General features: G+C 34.0%; 1 protein-coding gene across 1 annotated transcript in view; it reads left to right on the top strand.

Annotated features, from left to right (window-relative positions):
• LOC149776300 (dynein axonemal heavy chain 8-like) overlaps window positions 1-25,171 on the top strand; it is a 565,538-nt gene that overhangs the window by 396,273 nt on the left and 144,094 nt on the right. The window contains exons 59-63 of the mRNA XM_089942774.1: window positions 3,427-3,557; window positions 4,987-5,140; window positions 10,099-10,263; window positions 14,242-14,468; window positions 20,009-20,231. Coding sequence (XP_089798900.1) covers window positions 3,427-3,557; window positions 4,987-5,140; window positions 10,099-10,263; window positions 14,242-14,468; window positions 20,009-20,231 — 900 coding nt within the window. The remainder of the gene's footprint in view (window positions 1-3,426; window positions 3,558-4,986; window positions 5,141-10,098; window positions 10,264-14,241; window positions 14,469-20,008; window positions 20,232-25,171) is intronic.

The following is a 25,171-nucleotide window of genomic DNA, read 5'->3' as shown; positions in this document are numbered from 1 at the left end:
CAACTAAGCTTTGACTTGGCCCACAGTTGTAAAATCATGTGCTGCCGACTGCAAGAATATTCTGGCATTGATTGACCTTATCCTGACAATCCCAGTCCACTCTGCTGGTGCTGAGAGGGGTTTCTCAGAGATGAAAATGGTCAAGAGTGACTGGAGATCTTGTTTGTGACTTTGGGTTCTGTCTGACCTACTCTTTATAATGTTCCATACAACTGATATTCCAATATGTGATCCATCACCAGCAATACATTTGTGGAATGTTTCAGGGAGACAGGTAAGGAAGCCAGAACAAACCCCATATTGACCCAGAGTGCAGATGGAGAGCGAGAAAGGACACCTGGATCCCCTTCTGGAACTGGATCCAGATATCTTGAGAAACAAGAAATGTGAATTGACTGTTTGATGATTTGAAGCAGGATTTATATTTCTGACACTAATGCATTTCACATGATAATGCTATTTATGAAATAAAATTGGTGTTAATCTCACTACAGGTGTGTGACATTGTTTTGTGGACAGGACTAGTAAAGATTTGGCAGGACTAGTAAATTTCTCAGTATACTAGTCATTCTGGCTACAAAAAAATTTGTGTTCAATTTGAGCCCTGCAATAATAGAACACTGCTTTTGAAATTCTGTAAACGTAAATTTGTTTGAATTGAAGTTGACACTATTAGTCTATATCATTGATTAAATTGTTGTTCTCTTGTCTAAGGGGACTCGTATTGTATTATTTCTTCTCAGTTGTTATACTCGGTTCTCTGTTGATGTTCTGTCCATCCATTACCATCTGGCAATAAAATCGAGGGAGGTCATCCTCTTGGTAATGATGACCAAATTTAATTAACCCTTTGCCTGATAGAGTGTATGGCTTTTTAGCCCTCCGATACCCATGTAGCAAAGTTACCCAGTGCAGTGCGCTATAAATAGAACACCTGTTACCTGTTTGACTCCATACACATAGGCCTGTCTGTTAACTGTTAAGCAGTGTAGTGTGTATGATACGTTTAACAGCAATTTTAACCATTTTATATTTTTGGTACACATCTATTATGTATGGACAAATTTAAGAGTAAAGTCCAATTTTTAAAGCTGTGTTATTATTTTTCACCCAAGAATTTTTTATGTGCTTTAAAATCTTGAGAGAACTTGTTCACCATCAAGTCAGTGAAGATGCGTGACCAACTGTAGCTGCCATTTCTCATACTCGAAATTTACAAGTTCTTTGTCTGTGTCTACATCACTGAGTCATCTGAATTTGATAATTTATAAAAACTAATTGCTACCTACATCAATATTAGAGCCTTTACCTAAGTTATTGAAGCTTTCATAGTTGTGATTCTAACAATGAAAAGTACTGAACAAAATCCGTGACCTCCATTTTGGAGAGTGGAGAATACAGCCCAGTTACTTTAAATAGCAGATTTTGACCAGAGCATAAATACTGACCACATGATCTGACGTAATGGTCATTCACAGCAATGAATGAGGTTTCTAATTGGGGGTTTTCCCCGAAGGTGGTGCTATGAAAATCCGCTAAAAATGGCCGATGTTTACAGCAGGCATCAAAAGGTGCTTCCAGGTGAATGGAGTAGAGGCATCTAAAGGTGCTTCCATGCTAATGAATTAGAGGCATCCAAAGGCGTTTGCATGAGGTAAAGGGTTAACCAACCCTCTTTACCAAGAGGGAACTTCGTTACAATCATTGTGATCCATATTTCATTCAAAATTGGTTAGGATTGGTATTTTTAATGTTCATGCTTTAGTCATTAACTTTGATGTTTATATAAATCTCTGAATGCATAATGACAAGTTCTTTATTGTTATTTTGCAAGAAGGTCTTAGAGTCCTATATTTCATGCTTCAGTGACTTTGTTGAAATTTTCTGTCAAAAGTTCCTTTATTGGGTGCTGTTTATGTTCCAGTCATAATCGGATGCATTACTACACCCTTAAAACCAGAAAGGTGACTGACCTACAATTTACGCTTTACTAAGATGATTTGAGTCATCCATGCTAGACCTATATACATCCTCGCCAGCCAAGAAGGCCCTTTTTGACCCATGCAGCTGGAAGTAGGAATAAATGTTTTTATTCAGTGATAAACTGTCCATAGTAACGTTTCTATATTGTATATTGTAATTGATGCAATCCTCAACAGTTTAATTGTGTATTCTACATTCAAACGAGAATAGGAATTAGATAAGTGAACTGTATACTTATCTCATAAAGCCTCACGTAAAGTGCTTATGGTAATTAATGATCCTTTAGCCTATGTTAGCACTGCTGGCTGTAATTCCAAGGTTTCTCATAGCTTCAGACCATCACCAAGTAGAATCGGGCTTCTTGAGATGAACTATATAACAGCTTGTTGAGCATATTTTAAGAACAATGATTTAAAAGAGATAAATATAAAAACAACATTGTTCTCTTTTTTTTTTCACAGTCTGTTGTAGTACCTCAATTTATAAGTTGTAGCAAAGAATGTTCTTTTTTGTCTTGTTTTTTCATGCTTGCCACAGTAGGTACTTAATACTGATGATATAGTGCCAATTAAAAGTTCAAATTTTAAATTATCAAAAAAATCTTCATTAGAGAAGGGGCCAAAATCACTTGAATAGGAATGTGTTTTCTGCATGATAATGTTTACAATGACTGTGGAGAATAATAAAAACAGAAATAAGTTATGTTTTACTTGATTACACTCTTTTTGTCATTTTTCTGGGGCAAAAACTTAAAACTCTTCTGAATGCAGTGATCTCAAATTCTAGCTTTTGCATAAAATCATGATATAACATTGTTGTTTATAGATTTAGTTTAGTAAGATTTTATTTCTGTTTTGGATTGTAATTATTTTAATTATATATGACTGAATTGTTGCTGGAAACATTAATATGGTCATTCTAAACACCCTCACCCACCTCCTGCTGCCAAAAATCTTATGTCTGTGACCATATCAAAACATTCCATGCTAACACATCCATGTGAATGTACACGTGCATAAATAGATACATAATGATAACCAGAATTTTCCTGAGGAAGATTTGAAATGAGCTAGCCACATCCATTTTACAAAATTCAATCTTTGAAAGAGGTATTGCAGACCTAATGTATTTATCCATCATTTAGCTATTATTGTTGAACAATGGTAACCTTCTCTCAGTCATGCAATGCTGTACAGATATAACGTTACCTTTTTTTAATCTGGTCATAAAGTCATCAACCAAAAATATTGTTTTTTTATTATTGTTGCAAAATTCTAATGTACCATGGAAAGGGTAGGGACCATAAGAAAACAATACTATCTCCATGATTTTGACAAAATTGAACATTTCAAATATAATATTTACTTGTAATAACTCTATTTAAAATGCCTTTTATTTTGAATAACTGTAGGGAGGTTTTTATAAAAATTATTTTTATTTTAGATTTCAAGGATTATCAGGACTCCTAGAGGAAATGCTCTTCTTGTGGGTGTTGGTGGATCTGGGAAGCAATCAATGACAAGGCTTGCCTCTTTCATTGCAGGATACAAGATTTTCCAGATTACTCTTACAAGGTATACTTAATTTGAAAGTAAAATGAGAGGCATGTACCTGTGATTTAGTGTTGCATGCTTTGAAATTTCATTTCAGTAAAGGTATTCAAAGGCTGTTCCAGCAATACAGCAGGAAAAGGGCCTGACATTTTACAATTCAATAAAATTGCAACATGCAATTTTTCATCAAATTCAGTTCAAATTTAAGGTTACACAGGGGTCTCTCACTACCCAGAAATTGGGAATACTTGGGGATAAGAAATAAAGTTTGTTCCTGATTGGGAAAAGCCCTTTATGTTTGCTAACATTGATTAAATTCTGGGGAAGAAACAAGAATTTTCAGCATCAGCTTGATGACAGAAAATATTTGTATTTGAATCAATGAACTTATTGTGAGTTCAATTTATTTTGTTTTTACCAGAATTTCTTAGGTTGGTTGTGGAACTCTTAAATGAATTGAGATGCAGTTGATGTATGGATCATGTGGTCTGCAGCATGTGATTTGGGTAAATGATGTTAGAGAAAAATAATGAAGCTTATCTTCCCCAGTTTCCCTTTGATTTGTAAAATTATTGAAAATGTATCATAATAAGTCTTGGTTTATTATTTAGTAATTAACACTAGGAACATGGTGTGAAAGATTATCATACATAGTGATTAACAGTCCCAACTTGCCTTTACAGTAAACATTACTGTCAGACCTTGTTTAGTAAATATAAATGTAATGACTGTTTGGCAATTTTTAATGCAAAATCACATTCTCATGGTGTCCATAACAAAGACTACATTGAATATACAGTCCATTGTCAGATTACATTGGAATTTCGATGTTAGATTTTTAAACAGGGCTCGGGAAAACCGATATATTTAGCAAGTGTGAATTTGATCTTCAGCATTTTATCTCCAAAGGAAAAAATGTTCGAATTTAAACTTACTTCTTTTGGGGTTTATGGTACATATCCAGCACTGCAGAGTAACCTAATATTTAAATTGTTGGCAGAAAATAATAAAGGGAGTTAAATTAGTAAACGAATTCTTACCTCTAGTAGTGTCATTTAACCTTGTTGTCATTATTACATGCCATGTTTGACAGTGGGATTGGCTTTCAGTCTGAGAGGTGTCTCTATGGAATCATATTCAGTTATGTTGTACACTTTTTGTACTAAACTGATTCAATTCAGAATCAAGTGACTCTTTAGGTGATATTTACCTAATGAAATTAAAAAAATCTATCCTACTTCTTATTACTTTATTGTAGGTTTATTTCAGGGATGGCTACCTTTGAATTTGTTTTATATTTTCCAAAAAGAAATTGTTCAGGATAACTCCGCTAAGTATTTTAAAAATAAGGATTTATAAATGAGGGAGCCTGAACAAACTGTTTTCGCATGATAAGGATATTCATTTAGAAGAATAATAATATCATATGAAATCATCTTTCTTCGTCCAGGACCTACAATGTTGCAAACTTGATGGATGACATGAAGTACCTGTATCGAGTGGCTGGTGGAGAGGGCAAGGGCATTACTTTCATATTCACAGACAATGAAATTAAAGATGAAGCTTTCCTGGAGTATCTGAACAATGTGCTCAGCTCAGGAGAGGTAGCTCTCAAATTTCAGTGTGAGAGTGGTAGCTTTTGATAAATAAGAATCATCTGTTTCGAATAAAATCAAACTATAACCTTGTTTGTTCTTTAAGGAGTGGTATTTTTGGCTGTTTTCTTTTTATAATGTCTTGTGGTTTATGATTCTTGGACCTCTTTCATTGATACATAAAATGGATTCCTTGTTGTAAATGCTTTTTGTGCAATTTAAATACCATACTTTTAGAGAGTGTAATAATGGCTTGTTTGTCATCAAAAATAAGCTTGTCAAGTTCATACATGTGATTTTACCAGCATGAAGCCCAAAATACAGTTTCAAAGGCTGTCTAATACACATGCCGTTTTATAGTTGAAATCTATGCTTTTAGAAATTAAACAAAATGAAAACAATTTTTAAAAAATAAAATTTGCCTAAACACTGTATTTTTATGTATTCTGAAAACAGCCAAAACCAGTCTACTGGGGACCAGAAATGTTCCTACCAGTACAATAACAAGTGTGATGATACCTGGCAGAGTATTAGGATTGCTGTAGAGTTGCTACAGAACAGCTGACGTGTACACAGCAGGCTGTTTATTACCTTGTGGTTGTAATTTGGAGAGTTTAAGGCCAAATCCAGGCTGTTTTTTGGGGGTGGGGTGGGGTGAGATGTGTTATAAGTTAGAAAGGTATCAAAGGTGGTCAATGATGTATTCTGAGCCAACCTTTGGTGAGGATAGATAAAAATGGAGAGACTGGCTCTTAACAGTAACTTCAAAAGACATGCTACAGTAAATGTTTTGGTTTTCTTATTTTGTGTAATTGTTACTGCATCATTCAAGATTATTTTAAGATGAATATGTCTCTTACATTTTTTGTTCAGTTGATGTCAAAATGCAAAAATGGGCATTTTCTCATAATGCTAGGAAAACAAAGGTCAAGAAATATTACAGCTAGTTATCAATGCTTGGATATTAGAGTTTAAGTTTATGCAGATAAGTAGTCAAGGTCCTGGGTTTGTATTATTTGTTTTAAAGGTATGCATGTTTTGTATATCATAAATTATTTCAGAGTTCGCACAGTACCTTGAAAAGTACTTGAATCTCAATTTATCTTTGAAAAGTACTTGAAAATCATTTTTGCTTTGAAAAGTACTTGAAAATAAGCCTCAGTTCTTGAAAAATATCAAATTAATCAGCAAACGAATATAAGAAAGTTTCTTTTCATGCCAGTATGTCATGTAATTGAAATAAATCTGTTTGCTTTTGGGTGATTTACAACACATGACCAATCAAATATTTATAATTGTATGCTGACCTGATTATAGAGAGCATTAAAAATGTGAATCTTTTCCAATGATCTTTCTTCATTAGTTATTTTTTGTGGCAGTAGTACATATTTTTACTTAAAATCATGATAAATCAGCTGTTCAAACTCTTGAAACAAAAGATAATGAAAAATGTACACAAAAATGGTTACAATTTGTTCTTATTTTATGTCCAAGCTTCTGAATTTTGATGTGTGATTTGAAATTCAGAAGTCTGCTAGAAGTCAATTATTGACTTTTTCCATGGCATCATGGCCAAACTTTGGGCATAGTTTACATTTAGGCTCTTACAAAATGCAACAAGAAAAGAGTGAAGACATTAAGCTTTGTAAAATTTAACAAATAATTTATTTCCCTTGAAAAACAAGGTAAAAATGAGAAAAAGAACTTACAATTTTACAACTCAAATTCAAGAATAATCCAAGAATTAAAAAATAGAAGTCTTAGTTAAAAAAAAGACCTAATTAAACTGAGTTTGAATCTCGATGAAATTTAAAATGGAAGGCAGTTCTGTATGCTGTGGTCAGCATCATACTGATGTGCCAACAGTTCTTTGTTGAATCATAGAAAATAATATTCCTGTGTTTGAATTCTGTATAAATTTTGATAACTGTCCTTGTCCAGAATTAATTTAGAGAACAAGTATTTCCAGGGAAAAATAATCTCTTGGAAACAAAATAATTTGAAAAAAACAAAATAATTAGCCCCAAAAAAACTGGTCACAACATAAAACACTTGGACTTCTCCAGTCTTAAGGCACAGAATGACTATTCTTTCTCAGAACAGCAATATCAAGTCTAAGTAAATTGCAAAACAGATGCCTAGGTAAAGGTCACATGGTTAAGTTTCTAGAACAAGATAAGTTTTTACATGCCTAACATCACTTACTCCCAGTATGGCCTTGATTTCACTTTATGAATCTTACTCTGAGAAAGATTTTTTTTAAAAAAAAAGCTGATTCTTTCAACTCATGCTGATTCTGGATGAAGGTCAGGAACTAGATCAGCATTAGATACAAAGTTTATATTATTAGTTGTTTACGAAAAACACTCAGGTCAAAAAGAACTGAACTGAATTTCTGGAAAATGTCAAATCCAGTAAATAAAGTTACATTGCAATAGCATTTAATGAAATATATCAAAAAAATTAAAACTAACAAACAAAAATTAAATTAAATCAAAGATAAGTTAAATCAATTATACATAACACATTAATTACTGCCATATGCCTGTTAACAGAAAGGCGATATCAGTCACATAACAGTGTCTTAGAGTGACATTAAGCTAATATAAATACAAATATATAACAAGATAATTAATGTTAAAAATTGGGATAAATTAGTAATAAAAGCATAAATACATCATGTATTTGTCATTGTTTATTTAAAGTCTATATCAGTCTTTTCATTCATTGTTTTTTTTTGTGCTGAAACTTGAGTTTTGTATCTGAGCCATAAAGAGAAAGAAGGCCTCGAGAATATTACTAAGGAATACATCTTAAATGCAAGTCAAGAACTTCCTCTTTGGGGTGAACATAGCTTGAAGGTGTAATGGGGAGCAGTCAGCAACCTTACTTACCCAGCGATAGGAAAACTGAATTTAGAACTTTTTTGAAGGCTAAGCATGGTTGTCCTTTTATTGCAACTTTCTAATATTGATACTGAAAGGACTTCTCCATTCTTCACAAAATACAAAGTGATTCAAGGAAAAATCTGGACCATATAACTGTTGAAAGTGTTAAGTGTGAAACATAATCACAATGAATGTCATCAGTGGTCCCCAGACAGTGATATTATGAAGGAAATTTAAAAGTTTTAGTTTTTAAAAACTCTTTCATTTTTATTAGTTATTAATATACTGACATGTATTAATTTTTATCATAACATGTTCCATCTGAACCCAAAATCTGATTCAAGTACAAACTTTCCTTTTTATTATAGTATGTAAAGAATATATATTTGGCAAAATATGCATGTGTTTTGGTTTTTGTTGCTGTTGTTGTGGGGTTTAACGCCATTTTTAAGCACACGATTTTTATTCATGGCACCAGTATTAATGGTGGAGGAAGAACCCGGGAAAACCCCAGAAAGAACCACCGACACATGAGAAGCTACTGGCAAGCTTTCTCACATACCTGCATTGGCCGAATCCGAGACTCGAACCCATGCAGACAGAGGTGAGATGGCAGTGATCCATAATGGATAGCGCTTTAGACCACTCGGCCACTCGGGTCCCCCTTTGGTTTTTAATCCCTTCTAAACAGGTAAAATATATGCCAATAAAAATTGACTTAGATGCCAATCTGCTGATAAATTTTTTAAACATACTGGTTTGACATACTGGTTCTGTCACATGTATGCAAGTTACATGTTCAGTTTAAATTGTAGAAAATTGGGAGAAACAAATTTCACTATTCATTAGAGCATTTACACTGATATAACAAATAACATTTGTGTGAAGCTGTATTACTCACTAGTAGAGAAATAATATCAGTTGTGAAATCACTAGAAGAATATATCGTTAAAATAGAAACTGTTAAAGTGAAAGTTTCATTTAAAAACTTTTGTTCAGTACTTCTGTTGTAGATAATATTAACACCTGCACCCTTTCATGCACATGTCATATATTTAGTAATGAACTGTGAACAGTAAATTACTTGGAAAAAAATATTCTTCCAAAAAACTGGTCCTGATTTCATATGTTTAGCTGTACTGGTCACAGACCAGCTTACGGGCTGGTCCATCATCCCTCTGACCTTCAGCATAGACTTTGTTATTGCTGCTGCCATTGAAACTTTACACTACACACAGTAATCCCATTATGTTGGTCCTAAATGAAAATGGTGCTATTCATACATGCATTATGGCCTTCTATAGTAGTCATCTTGAAAATCTTCCTGAATTGATGGTCATATCAACATGGGAGACTTCTTTCAATGTCCAGCTGGTCCTTTGTGACTTCTAGTATGGCCATCAAGATTACCATTTTGAAAATCTTATTATCACTACTTTAACAAAATGTAAAGTAACATGACCTGGGGTTCATACCAGAAGACTTAAATTAGATGTCTAGTTGACTTTAAATGAAAATTTTGCCAACCTGATACTGAATATGGCAGCCACAGTGGCCATTTTAAAAATCTTATTGTTACTCCTCCTGGATGTGTGATCATATCAAAATGGGGTTTTCACTGAAACACTTTAAAAATGGTGCAGATATGTGACCCAATATGGGAACCACAGCACCCAGCATTAATATATTGTTATTGTTACTCCTTCCAAACAAAAGTAATATTGTCATATTCATTAGAGGGCCTCATATGTCTAAATGATCCTAAGTTGAAAAGAATTCAGCTGCCACTTTGTAATTGATGCTCTTCTGAATAGACAGTCATATTGTCATGAAGTTTTTACTAAAAGACTTGAACTTTTTTGTGTGTGCTTTTTTCTGTTTTTACCAAACTTGCTCTGCACTGTATAACCAAGACTTAGCTGATGTGTCATTAAACTGCATACGTACATGTATACTTTTCAACAGGCAATGAGCTCTGACTTACCCAGTTGCCAAGTGACCTCAGAGACCCAAACGAAGTGAATTTTGAGAAGTTTGCTTTTACAGTTTCTCATTCAGCAATGTCCTTTTTTTTTTTAGGTATCAAATCTATTTGCTCGAGATGAATTGGATGAAATCACCCAGGAACTAGTTTCGGTCATGAAGAAAGAGTATCCAAGAAGAGCTCCCACACCTGAGTCCCTTTATGACTACTTTATCAGCAGAGCCAGATGCAACCTACACACAGTTCTCTGCTTCTCCCCAGTAAGTTTTGATGTAATTTCACTTACAAAGTGATCCTGCAAAGAGCATACTATTGCTTTGGTGTATGATGTACATGAAATTAACACTAAATGAATGATAAATGTCATTGGATGGGGTCCACAGAGTGCCATCTGTAATGTATCATTCATTAGCATGACAAGCTATTAACTGCTGAAACTGATGCATGCTTATCCTCATGACACTACAAAGTGCTTCAGTGGCATAGTTGTCATCGTAAATAAATGCATGTTAAAAACAAGAAGTAGTTAAAATATACAGAGATGACATTTAATATATCATTTTAATCAGAAAACCAAGGTAATACATGGATAGCAACGAATAATCACAGTATCAACACATGTATTCACCAGGTGATTCACTGCATCCATTATTGCGAATCCGTAATCATTCCTTTGAAAATGTGCACAGAAAAGCACAATATTTACATCATTTTTTCACAAGTTACAATGTGTCTGAATTCAGTCCAAAAATAACCAAAAATAACATAAGGAAATAGAAAGAGCATTTACAGTTCAGTATGTTTGTTTGTGTAGGTGTCAGGATCATTAAGCTTTGTTAGTATAAATTTCAAACCACTATAATTTTCATGATAATAATCAATGTATATTTCACAGAATATTTCAAATCATTTTGTGCTTCAAGAAATGCAAGAATGTTTATAGCAATCTAAAGTGAAGCTTATTGCTGGCTTCATCAGTTTCTTGTCAGATATATGAAATGAGAACTGCTCCAGTTAAGTGCAAGGCCAGCTCAGTTTTAGTACATGTTATTCTGCCATTATATGCATTGGTATCTTATCTAATCCAGCTGCAACACTCTATATTCACAATAGTCAAATATTTACTTAAAAAATGTAGATTAAAATTCAGAATAGAGATAAACTACTCATAGATCATAAATGATCTGTTTTTAGTTTTGCATTCAGATTAAAGTAAAATGCAATGTCAACACATCACCCATATTCATTCCTAGTAAATGTTTTAGTCATCTCTCTTGGCATATAATTGATGGAATGGTCTTCAGTTTCTGTTAATAAATCAAGCCAGTTAAATGTTTAAACTTTGATATTGGCTTTTGGTAGACGGTTCTGGTACCCCCATTCTTTATGATTAAACCATCTCAGTTACTGGCTTGATGATCTTGGGTGGATTGAAAACCACCAGAAGTGATGGTCTTCTCTAGATGAATATGTGTTTATATATATATATAATGAATTGTATTTTTTTAATAGTACTTTATTCCTTTTATGTGACTTTTATCTATTTCTCTGTCAGTCATTTTTACCATTCTCATTTCCCATTTTTTGTGGTAGTCTGACTAATTTTATCTCTGTCGTATTGTGCCCTCAAATAGGTGTTAGGTGGAATAACATGGCCAAAGCTAAAGGCTTATTTAAGTAGTCTGTAAATAACAATACATAATTATGTGGTTCCTGTGGATATGGTAAATACAATAAGAATAAACTGTTTACTCAGTTCGTAATGAAATTTAGAAGTGTCCTGGTACATGTGAAAAATCAGTCTTGAGGTAACAGAACAATACTGATTACAATTATATTTCCATGAAACCTCCATCTCTCCAAGGTGAAACTTGGGGTGAAAAAGCATGTTAGTATTTGTGACTGCATTTTTCAAATTAATCTGGAATGACATAAAGTAATAACATTAATATTCATGAAACTGGAAGTTACTAGCAAAACAGTTGAATCCAGTACACCTCTCCCTAGATAACTCTTGCACAGTGTGGTCCACAAATATAGACCGCACTATAAGCGAGGCGTAAGTTACAGAGGGACCGCCAAACATTTTTTAAAAAATGACTTTAACATCTCGAAAACCATAGGGGGGTAGCGGCGTTAGGGAACTGTGCTGTTTATTGACTGAATCCTCATTTTACAATCACATCGATAATTTTAATAATGCACTTTTTCAAATGAAGTTGTTCGTTATTCTGTTTAAATAACATTTATTTTCAAAATTTCAAACATATGATTGTTCTAACTGGTTTCAACAACCATCACGTGCATGCGAAACAAATATGTGTATTACATCACTGTTTTTTGTTTTCTTGATGAGTCTGGTTCCTGTACTGGTGTTTAATATTAAGCTGCCAAATCGGAAGTCGGGAGCTCCGAGTGGCCGAGTGGTCCAAAGCACTCTCCGTTATGGATCACTGCCATCTCACCTCTGTCTGCGTGGGCCCGAGTCTTGGATTCGGCCCATATGGGTATGTGAGAAAGCTTGCCAGTAGCTTCTCATGGGTCGGTGGTTCGTTCCAGGGATTTCCCGGGTTCTTCCTCCAACATTAATACTGGCCGCCATGTATAGCCTATCATGTGCTGAAAAATGGCGTTAAACCCTACAGCAACAACAGCAACAACCAAATCGGAAGTGCACAGAGCAAGGAACTAGACTAACTGTTGCTACACCACCAAACAAGATTCCTTTTTTTCAAAAAACATGCAACATTTATTTTGTGAGACAATAGTCTACATTGGAAACTCAATTTTTGTATTGCTGAATTAGTACAATATTAATATCATGATTTCATTGGAATTAATAATGAAACTTCTTATCATCCTTGAGGATATCTCTAAGTGCCAGTTCAAGAATTCTCAGAAACTCGCTTGCCCACAATGGTCCGTATCTGTGAAAGCAAGCTCTTTATTTTGTAAAGTATTCATTTTGCTTGGCTACCTTGTTATCTTGGATCACAGTTATGAAAGAGTCTGTTAATTTAAGGTAGTTTATGTTACATACACATTAACATTTATAAGTGTTCGATTGATCAAATAAAGTGAGTTCATCTGACATTCAGCCAGGGCCACTAGATTTTAAGTTTGTAGGACTTTCATGCCTTTTAACTTTTCTTCTATTCCACCGCCTTTATTTGATTCAAAAGACATAATTAAGGTGATAATACAAAGGAGGTCAGCTTTTAATTCAGTGCAACAATACAACAGATACTTCCGGAAGTGAGTTATAAAAACACGGCACTTAATTAGGTTCTCAGAGAAACGCTCGTGGACATAGCTGTTATGGTAGATTGATGCATTTTATTTTAATTACAAGAGGACACATTGCATTTATGATGATTACACATAAAATGAACTAAAAGATATTACTAGAACACAAAATTTCAATTGATAAAAAAATTATTTAACTTGTATTTATTTATTAAAGTATTGCCCCCACTCGGTGTGACATTTTCATTGATCAAAATTACCTTACATATCATTAATTGCAGTGTACTTGGAATGTCGTTTGGAAAGAAATTGTAAAAAATTGTATGACCTATTTTTTAATTTTATATTTCATAGTTTTGATTAAAATTTCCAGGTCCTATCTACCGTTTTTGACGATAAAACAAAAGTTACATCAAAGTTTCCATTACTGATTTTGATACGATTTTCTTCAAGTTCAACAAATAGGGATCAATTTTTTGGGTAGGTTTAAAAAATGGGATGCATACCTGACCCTGTGTTATAAGTGGGTTCGTGAGTTATCAGGGCACGGAGTATCGAGGGAGTGGTGTTTGTTAATCTGACTTCGTTTTGTACACCACATTAGTTTATACATGGATGAAGGATGGAAAATTAAATAGGATGATAAAACCAGTTTCAGTATCGTGAGACATTCAGCCACCTGTTTTAAGCTCAGATAAAACGTTCCTTATTTTGACAACTTAAATTTATTTCCTATAAGTTGTGATAAAAAGGTTCTAAAAAATTAGAGGTCTGGGGCTCTGGATATTAATGACAGTACCACTTAAAAATGATGTACAAAGGAAGATCTTGTTCATTTACCTCCTATGACAAGTTTATGGGATGAAAATAGAATATATAATAAGTGTTATTTATACTGAGAAAAAAAAACAACATGTAAATAATTACTTGATTTGACATTGCTGATTGTTTTGTTGGTTTCATTGCAAAACAAGTTCATTCTTTCTGTTTAGGTTGGTGGAAAGTTTCGTGCAAGGGCATTGAAATTTCCAGGCCTCATCTCTGGCTGTACAATGGACTGGTTTAGCAAGTGGCCAAAAGATGCCCTCATAGCTGTGTCCAGTCATTTTCTGGCCAATTTCAGCATCCACTGCACTAAAGAAATCAAGGAACAAATTGTCAACTCTATGGGAGTTGTTCATGATAATGTGGCACAGGAATGTGTGGAGTATTTTCAGAGGTTTGTTACAAGTCACATTTGTGAACCCCAAGACATGTATTTATATTTATGAAGAGAAAACTGAATTTGTGTAATATTGATTTTATTACAGGCATTTCATTCACTTGCCTAAACTTCACAAAGATACTGTCAGACTTTCTCATTCCTGTACTGCAAAGAAACTTAAATCCAATTTACTTTGATGTAATATATCAGAAAATAGAAATATGCTCTCAACTAGATTTTGGAATTTATTGGCATTTACTTATCACTGTGTCAAAAACCTTTAAGGTGTGTTGAGATAAACAAAATGTAGGGCTTCTGACTCCACCAGCACAAACAGCCTGTTGCCATTGTCTGAGTGTAATCTAACTGGTATCACATGTCATGTCAGAGGTGACATTGGTTTAGTTCTAGGGTGAAAGTTAAATATTTAGAATTGGCACTGTTTATCATTACTGAATAAATGAAGTTAAGTAGAGACTGTTACATATTTGTTACCATCTCAGCCCAGCATGTCAGCCTGAGTTGGTTGGTAGGGCTTCAGGGCTGATGCCTTGTCTGAGGTTAGACAGAAACTTTATATACCCAACAAAATCAGGAACAAATACCATTACTTGTCTCAAATTATTTTTGGGCCTGTAAAAATTGTACTGTATACAATTGCTGTATTTGATTGTGAGGAAATATCAGAAAAATCCATAACAGGTATGGATATGTTCACAGTTCATGTATTGTTGTTTAAGGAAAAGTTGAGGAAAATATGAGGTCATTGGTCAAATATATTTGTCATCCATTTTTGGTTCATACAGACTTGCAAAGTTTTGAATTTGAGGATAATGCCATGAAAAACAAATTTTAAAAAGTTGATTTTTCCTTGAAAAGTCCTTGAATCTGTTGAGAACTGTTCCAGTAAAACACATATCCCCTAGGGGGAGGCACTTTTAATTTCAACCAATCCACAACAGAAGCAGTTTAAAAAAATTTAAATCCACTGTGTGATGTGTTTTAATCAAAAACATTGCCCCCTACAGAAGCAATTAATTTAATATAATATTTGGCTATTGCTTAGTAGGTGGTAGGAGTGATCTTCACATTGGGTTGGGGACAGAAGTGACTTCTTAAATGACAGCTGACTGGAGGTATCCTATACTGAATTCTTATAGATTACATAATTGACTGAATATTTGTTATAATTTCAGTGATCGCTATGTTTTGTTTAATTTTCTTTGTTCCCAGGCAAGCTGCTTTTGATTGCGTGATAGTTAAATCTTGTATTGCTTTAAATGTATGGTCAGATGCTGTGATTTCTGGTTAATCTTTTTTTGTTGTAAATTGATATTACAAGATTTGTGAGAAGAAAAAACAAATATTACTGCCTGTGCAAGTGTTGTTGCCTTATTTCTGCCTACTTGTACTCTATATGCTACTGGCAATGCCACTTTGTGGCAAGCATGAGTTAACAGTTAAAACAAATTTGCATACTGTGTAGATTTTATATCCATGACATAGTCCGAGTTTCCTCTGACCCTTTCCACTCTGTGTATGATATTTGTACATTTATTTTTGGGTGTAGAGTCAGAGTCAATTCCCTATCAAAAATTTATAATAAGCCATCACCATCCAGTAGGGCATAGGGTAGCCACTTACCAGTGGACATTGCATATGTAAAGAATGTTAAATCTAGTCATACCTGCAAGAAACCAATACAAAAATGATATATTTTCTGAGAAATTGTGACTATTATAATTGCTATGTCTTTAATCCGCTGACAGATGAGACAAAACTACAGCATTGGTGAAATTTACCTGGTACTGACCTCTTGCATTACTAGTCACATTTGTACACAAATTTCACATCCTACATGTCCATAACATCCAAGTTCCAATAGTTATGTGATATCAACAATACAGTGCAACCCCGCTATAATGCACCCTGCTATATCGCGAATTCGGATAAAACACGGTCGTGGCGTGGCTCCCGAAATTTCTTATATTGATTCGCACATGAAAAAAACATTTTTTTCCAAAGTACATGAAACAGTGTATAAAAAATGTATTATCATTATGGGGAAGAGATTGCCTTTGAATTTGAATTTAATATGATCGTGGCGTGGTTCCTGAAATTTTAAATACTTGTGTATTTTTCTCGTACTGGGAATTTTTAAATTTTTTTAGGTACAAGAAATAGTGTGTAAAACGTTTATCATCATTCTGGGGAAAAGTTCGCATATGAATTTTAATATAATACGATCGAAGCATAGCTTCTGAAATTTAACAATATCAACAGGTTCTTGAAGTGTTATGCCAAAATAAATATTTTCAGAAATGCTATTTATTATTGGTCCATGAGTAAAGTCAGTTAAAGTCGAATTTGTGATTGTCTTCAATTAATTCTATATACAATCATTGCTCAAAACAATGGCCAACATGTATGTCTTCTTTAACTGCATACACAACCAAGCATCAGACAATGCAGTGGTTGATAAAAGATTCTCACAATTTATTAAACATAAAAAAATGAAAGCCGCCATTTGTTTGCAGGGCTTGGTGGTGTTATTAGACGCAATCAGTTGACTAGTAAAAAATGCCTGCTTTATTAGCTGGAAATTGAAAGGGTATGAAATTGTACATGCATTCAGCTTTAAATTTTTTAAAAAATAAAAGTGACTCGTGGCCATTGCAGACCTACTGCACTTAGTTATTGGGTTTTATATGTGTATGGGGTTTACTTATGAACTCGTTATTAATTTCCTATTTTTTTTAATAAAAAATATTTTACCATTATGGAAACGCAAGTTCACAAATGCAATTTGTTCTCTGCACTTTGCGCAACAAACAAATTATTATCATTTTGGGGAAGAGATCGTGTATGAATTTGAGTATAATATGATATAGAATGTCATCATAGTGTGGTTCCTGAAATTTTAAATGTACGTGTATTTTTCTTGTACCCGGGAAAATACTTTTTTTAAGATATGAGAAATAGTGTGTAAAACGTTTATTATCATTTTGGGAAGAGTTCGAGTATGAATTCAAAAATATAATATGATTGTGGCTTGGCTTCTGAAATTTAACAATTTCTCCAGGTTCTTGAAATGTTATGCCAAAATAAACATTATCGGAAACATTGCTTGTTACTGATCCATGAGTAAAGCCAGTAAATTGTCTTTGTGATTGTCTTCAATTAATTCTGTATACAATCGTTCCTCAAACAATAGCTGACATGCGTTTCTTCTTTAACTGCGTTCACAGACAAGCAGCAGCCAATGCAGTGGTTGATAAAAGATTCTCACAATTTAATAAACATCAAAAAACGAAAGCCGCCAACATGTTTGCTGGGCTTGGCAGAGTTATTCGACGCAATCAGCTGACTAGTAAATAATGCCCGCTTTATTAGCTGGAAATTGAAAGGGTATGAAATTGTACATGCATTCAGCTTTAATTTTTTTTATTTTTATGAAAGTAACTCGTGATCATTGGAGACCTACTGCACTTAGTTCTCGGGTTTTACATGGGTATGGTGTTTGTTTATGAATTCGTTATTAATTTCCTATTTTTTTAAAAAAATATTTAACTGTTATGAGAAAGCTAGTTTACAAACGCAAGTCGTTCTCTGCACTTTGCGCAATGATTAGTATAGTAGTTTTCACATGATTCTTTCTATATTCACAAAATCTGAAGTAAAAGTTATATGCACGCAGAAAGCATGTGTTGATTGGTAATTATTCTTGTTGTAGTTGTTCAAATGAATAGGCATACAAGCATTAATTATTGGAAATTTGCAGTGGATAAATGTACATGGAAACGCATATGAGAAAACTTTAGAAGTTTGAAATTTGTACTGACACCATTCATAGACCCTGGAACGTAATGAACCGTACACGTGCATTGTCTTTCTTATCCTAATTTTGCTGTTAATTTTTCCCATTGAATTCAGACACATAATGAGGTGTGAAAAATTTATTGAATAGTTTACATATGTATGCATTTTTTACAATAGAATTACGTATTTTATGGATTAATTTCAAGCCCCGACGGTGCGATATCAGACAGCAAGTAAACGGTGTTGATTCTCTGTTCATGCTATATATTAAACGTTGAATTCAGACACAATGATGTGGGAAAAAGTATTGAATATTGTAAGTCTGTGTGCCATTTTTCAATGGAATTACATGCATTATAGATGAACTGAATGCCATGACGGCATGATAGTGAATGGTGTTGATACCCTATTCATCATATACATTAGGCATGAATACACTGAGTTGTTCTCTGAAAAAAGTAAATTACTTTAAAAACCCGCATTAACGCAACCCCGATTTTGTGGACCCCAATTATCACATTATAGCAGGGTTCCACTGTATTACCCTATCCTATGTTGTTGTACAACAATTTAAAAATATGAAATGAATGTCACATACTGTTTGTAATAGACCAGAATGAAACAATTCTCAACATATTTTTCCCTAGAATAATGATCAGGAACCTGTCCCAATTGCAGCAATTTGGAGACAGTTTCATCAATAATAGAGCATGTGTCAATGTTGGTTTTGTTTTATCACATGAAAACTTTATTGACATGCCTTCTGCTTGATGAATCTGGCTTTATCAAGGTTCGAGTCCCCAACATAAATGTCCAATTATCAAAATTAGTTGGGAAGGATCACCTTTGTCCTTAGGTGTTGGAATAAACTCGTGACAAAATGTATCCAAAGAGTTTGAAATGTATGTTTAGCAAATTGAAGAAGTATGTCACAATAACCACTCTAATTCCATCCCATTTTGATGTAGATTCACTGTGATATTTTAACAGTTCTAAGAAGCATGCTGTTTTGGGCTTCTGTAAATCCCCAGTTCTTTTGTTGGTACATAGAATATCTTTCTAGTTTTCCATTGTTTGGTACAGACATGATTTTCTTTAAAATAAGTGGAATTCCTCTTTTCTCCTGACCTGAATCAGATGTTTCTTGATATAGTCTGTTTTTTATATTATCTCTGATCTGGTTTTTTAAAAAAACAGCCTGTCTGGTCCCATGCCACAACAACCCTTGTAAATTATTTGTTCCATATATTAGTTAGCACACAACTCTCATAAAGAGTATTCTGATTAGTCAAAGGTTTAAATTCATCCAATGAATCTTCATGTAATGGAAACTGATGGCAATGGAAATAAGAAGCATGCTTGTAAAACATGGTGTTCTGAGTTTTTGTGAGAGAGCATGACACAAAACATTTAGATAAAGGTTAATAAAACGTATGGAAATGGGAATGGCTGCAGCAAAAATTGACAAATTATTGTGACTTATTTACGATGTGAACACTGACATGCACATGAAAAAACTTAAGCATCAATGTTATTGGAGAACAAATTCATGTGACTATAAATCTTGTGAAACTATTGAAGTAAATTTGAACATTTTTTGTAAGTTTATTAGCTTTTTAAATGATTATTTTGGTTTATTTTATCATCATAAGTTGCACCAGGAGCAGTTTTTTATGAGTGTAAATTGCGTTTTGGTTATGTACACCCATCATATTTTTGAGATTCTCTATTTTCAGATATAGACGTCAGGCTCATGTCACCCCGAAGTCATATTTATCCTTTTTGGATGGCTACCTGAGTCTTTACCAGTCCAAATATGAGGAGATTGGAGAATTAGCTCGTAGAATGAACACTGGTCTCCAGAAGCTGATAGAGGCTAGTGCATCTGTAGACAAGCTGTCCAAAGAGCTTCTTGTAAAAGAAAAAGAACTGGCCGTAGCCAATGTTAAAGCTGACAAGGTAAAAAAAAGTGCAACAAACTTTCCTACAGAGCTGTGCAATTTCTTCTCTTTTATATTTGTCTGATATGATGCCATTTCCTTTTGACAGCTTACTTCAGACCTGGGGAGAATTACTTTCATATGTAAATATATAATTGTCTTCACCCTGTAGGTTCACATGTAGAATAGGCCCAATACAGACCTGCCAACTCTTAGGATTTTGCTGTAAGTCTTACAAAAATTACCCTTAAAATACAGACTTACTGCATAATAGTAAAAACTATGGAATAATTATCATTGCAAAAAAATCCGGATAATTGGTTCATCTGTGTGTTGTTTGGATCCTGATTTCAACTTAGAATTAGTGAAATTAGTCAGCGAACCAGACTAACTTTACAGCAGCACCCCAAATGCTTTAAACTGCCCATATTTGTTCTTGTGAAGTGTCTGCATGATCAAACTGTTGATTATAAAAAAATTTAAAATGACATCCAGAAAGTGAATGCATGTTTAAGACAAAAGGGAAAATAAGCTTCTAGAAAAGTGTTAATAACCCTTTACATCATGGAAGCACCTTTGGACGCCTCTATTCCATTCGCATGGAAGCATCTTTGGATGTCTCTATTCCATTTGCATGGAAGCGCCTTTTGATGCCTCTACTCCATTCACATGGAAGCGCCTTTTGATGCCTGCTGTAAACATCGGTCATTTTTAGTGGGTTTTCGTAGTGCCACCTTCGGGGAAAACCCCCATTAGATACCTCGTTCATTGCTACAAATGACCATTATGTTAGATCATGTGGTCACTGTTTATGCTCTGGTAAAAATCTGTTATTTAAAGTAACTGGGTTGTATTCTCCACTCTGCAAAATGGAGGTCGCAGATTTCGTTCAATACTTTTGATGATTAGAATCACAGCTATGAAAGCTTCAATAACTTAGGTAAAGGCTCTGATATTGATTTAGGTAGCAATTAGTTTTTATAAATTATCAAATTCAGATGACTCAGTGATGTAGATGTGGACAAAGAACTTGTAAATTTCAAGTATGAGAAATGGCAGCTGTGATTGGTCACGCAGCTTCACTGACTTGATGGTGAATGAGTTCACTCAAGCACATAAAAAATTCTTGTGTGAAAAATAATTACACAGCTATAATGATCGGACTTTACTCTTAATTATTTCCGTCAGTAATAAATGTGTAATAAAAATGTGACATGGTTAAAATTGCTGCTAAACGTAACATACACTACACTGCTTAACATTTGACAAACAGGCCTATGTGTATGGAGTCGAATAGATAACAAGTGTTCTCTTTATAGCGTACTGCACTGGTAACTTTGCTACATGTGTATTGGAGGGCTAAAAGGCCATACACTCTAGCAGGTAAAGGGAAAATCAAAACAGAAAAATAAAAAGGAGTGTTCAGATTTTTGTGAATAACAGCTAGAAAGGACACAACTACATTTATTAGACATCATATACCAATTTGAGTATATCTCATGGCGGGTGGTATGATTGCTGTTGTCATGTGAAATGGAAAAGAATTTCCAAGAACTATGTCAAGTTGAGAGATAGCAACAAGCCATTGAGTTGCATAGGGTTTGGAACTATTTGTGCAACTGTACTGGTGGTAAATAAAGTCTATGTTTACTTTACAAACTTTCCAGTTGAACATAATGTTTATCATCAATGCATTGAACTTCTAATTACATTTTCCAGCTTTACAGTAGCAGTTACTGATATTTTGTTACACCTTACTGAAAATGGGTCAATCTTACGGAAAAAAAATTAACTGCCTTACTGAGATGGACTCGTCAGGGTTGGCAGGTCTGCCAATATGCCCTCCTACAAGAGGTGAATAATGAGTCAGAGATGAAGTATTTAGCATGCCAGACTTGAGACTAGAATGGGGCTGTTAAAATCCTATCAAAGAATTAGCACCAAATGAGTCAAATGTAATTAGTTGAATTACAGTTACTTTTGCAAACATTTTGATTACATTTTAGAATGTAATCATGTTTGGATTACTTTTGAAATATTTGTTATAAGTCACAAATATACCTTTGTTCATTATGGATTTAAAAAGTGACAAAAAATATCTAATTGTGATGTGAAAAGTATTTGATATCTTGAAGAAATCATGCAAAAGCTCCAATTAAACATTCTTTTTACTTCAGTGCCTAACTAACTGAACTGCTTGTTATTTCATTTCATACGTTTTTGGAACTTTGCTCATTATATGAAAGCTGACAGTTTTGAATTTCACTATGTAATATATCATTTCAGTTCTTCTATTATACGAAATTGTGTTATTTTACATCAAAGCACAAGTGGTATTTTGTGGTAATAAACTGTAAGAGCATTACTAAATAAATATATGGACAGGAACTCTTTTGGTTGTCATGAACATACACCATTTTGATAGGGCTACAACATTTACTAGAATTTATAAAGGTGTACATGGTATAAAATAAATGAAATGATGCCATTTAACTGAACCAGTTAAAGACTCGGCCTTTCCCCTGATATGTAAAACCCTGTCACAACTTTGACTTTTCCTAGCTGTGCCACATTCAGTATCAAAATTATCCATACTTTAAAGAAATACTTTATTTTAAAAACCTGTACCTATCAATTATCTTAAGCAGCGATATGGAAATATGTCATTTTATTGGAATGTTGCTGTGTCACTAACAGCAATATCCATGCTCACTTAAACAGTTATTGATATTGTCAGTGTTTACAGTCAGTAAATGGAAACTTATCTGTCTTAACAAGTAAACAATGAAGCCTTACATTTTTAACCAGAAAATGTGTTGAAATGAACACAAAAAAAGTATTAGCATTCCATGAAGCTTGAAGGCTGCACGATATTCAGCTCATTATTTTGTTTGACAGAAGCTTGATGTAATGATCATTTTAGTGTCATATTTATATCTTTCATCCATCCATACCCTTGTTCAAGCAGAATGTTAAAGTTTTTCCTTTCTAGCCAAATAAACCAGCATATACCAACAAATCACTTCACTTCTGCAATTTTTGTTAAAATTGTTGCTGTTTACGTATTGTAGCTAGTTTAATGCAATGTGTGACACAATCATTTAGTGCAACTAGTCCTGCAGTTTGTTTATGGGCTGCCAATGAAAAGTAATAAATGTTATTGTCCTCACGAAAGGAGCCACATAAACAAATCATTGCTCCTGCAATTTTTGCTGTGATGGTTTTAGAGCAGGAGAGCTTAAGGGATGGTGTGTTGTCTGTCATCTATCTATCTGTTAGCACAAAGTTATTGCTGCTATTCCTCCTAAAAAAGACGAGGATTATCATGAAACTTTACACACACACATTCATCCCAAGGTCTAGTTAGGCCTAATTGAAAATGCTTCCAACTTGACATCCATTAATGCAGCCAGTGGCTACAGTCCTACCCACTTATATCGACATCACTTATGTCACCAAGCCACCTATTTCGACAAAAAAGCAAAGTCCCGGTCCCTTGGTCTACTATTATTACCAAATTTGTCACGCTTACGTTGACGTCGAGATAAATAAACGTACATGTCGACAGAAGCCCTAGGTCCAACCTTGAACAAATCCGTTGTTTTCCAATCATTTATGTTGACAAGCTAACAGTTCCAACCCATGTTTTGTTCAACAAGTAGTTGATCTTGCGGACAGGATTTAATTTTCCTGCCTAATCATTTACGCCGGCAAGTGGCCAGTTCTGACCTGTACTTTATTCAACAATTAGTTGATCTGGCCGCCAGGCTTTAATGTCTGGGTCGAATAAAAATACAGGCTTTTGCTTGTTCCAATAAAGTTGACCTCTTGCGTGGACTTAAATAAAAGCAATGAAATCTGATCGATTCTTGCTTTTTCCAAAGTAATCAGTGATTAACACAAGTTTATTGTGCTGTGAAAGTTTCCTTTTTAATTTTATTTAGCATGTGTCAGTGTGTACAATATTATGTCTTCAATAATCATATCAGCTGCATATCTCTTGTTCACTTTTATGTACTTTTCACGATGACTTCTGTAACTAAATACATGTACTGTTTAAACCAACTTGTTGACAGGTTTTCATTTCCCTGTGAATAGCCCCAATCCCCTTGGTAGCCTCAGTAAGATGGGAACAGAGTGACCGAAATCAAGGCCAATTTAAGTGCATGTACTTGAAGCATGTAAATAACAACTATGCAACCATGTGCTAATGCTGACATTACTTGTCGACATTGAATATTGTAGTGAATGTTTTTCATATCAGGATGTGGCTGATGCAGTATTTTATTGTGGATTTTATTACACAAAGGTAACGAAAATGTAATTTGTCAATATACAAGTGTATTTCACACTGGTTTTGTCTTCATGTACTCAAAATTTCCATTGTTTGTTTTCTCAGTGTAAATGCTACTCATTGACAACAGGTCACCCCATACTGATGAATTTAACTTGTATCTTTTTTCAGACCCTCCAACACTTATCTTGATATCTGCTTATGTCGACAATATTTCCTCGGGCCCAAGGAAGTTGACATAAATGGGTAGGACTGTATCTTGAAAATCTTTTGGACTTTTAAGAATAAGACTTGTGATCCCTTGTTGGTCCTAAATTCATACATGCCATCCATTATGCTTTTGGCACAATCATTATGCATCTTTTTCACCTAATTACATCTTACGCATGCCATTCATGGAGTAAGCTTTTTTGGTATATCAGAAAATAAAATTAAAGTAAAATAATATAAGGTTTTGTTTGTCATCTTTATTATCACCTCCTTAATCATACTCTTATAAATTTGACCATGTTCTAAACAGAAAGACTGCTGCACAAGAATAGCATAAGAGTTAATTTGTCAATTCTTGACCTACACATACTTTCCTTGTTTTCTATTTAAAGCAACTGTATATGACCCATCTCCAATAAAACAGATGGGTTTCTTTCATTTCAAAGATTGTTTTG

This window comes from Sinohyriopsis cumingii, chromosome 18 (assembly GCF_028554795.1).
Source record: "Sinohyriopsis cumingii isolate HCF-2022 chromosome 18, ASM2855479v2, whole genome shotgun sequence".
In the NCBI taxonomy this organism is placed as follows: domain Eukaryota; kingdom Metazoa; phylum Mollusca; class Bivalvia; order Unionida; family Unionidae; genus Sinohyriopsis; species Sinohyriopsis cumingii.
This window is presented reverse-complemented; position numbering and strand designations above follow the sequence as displayed.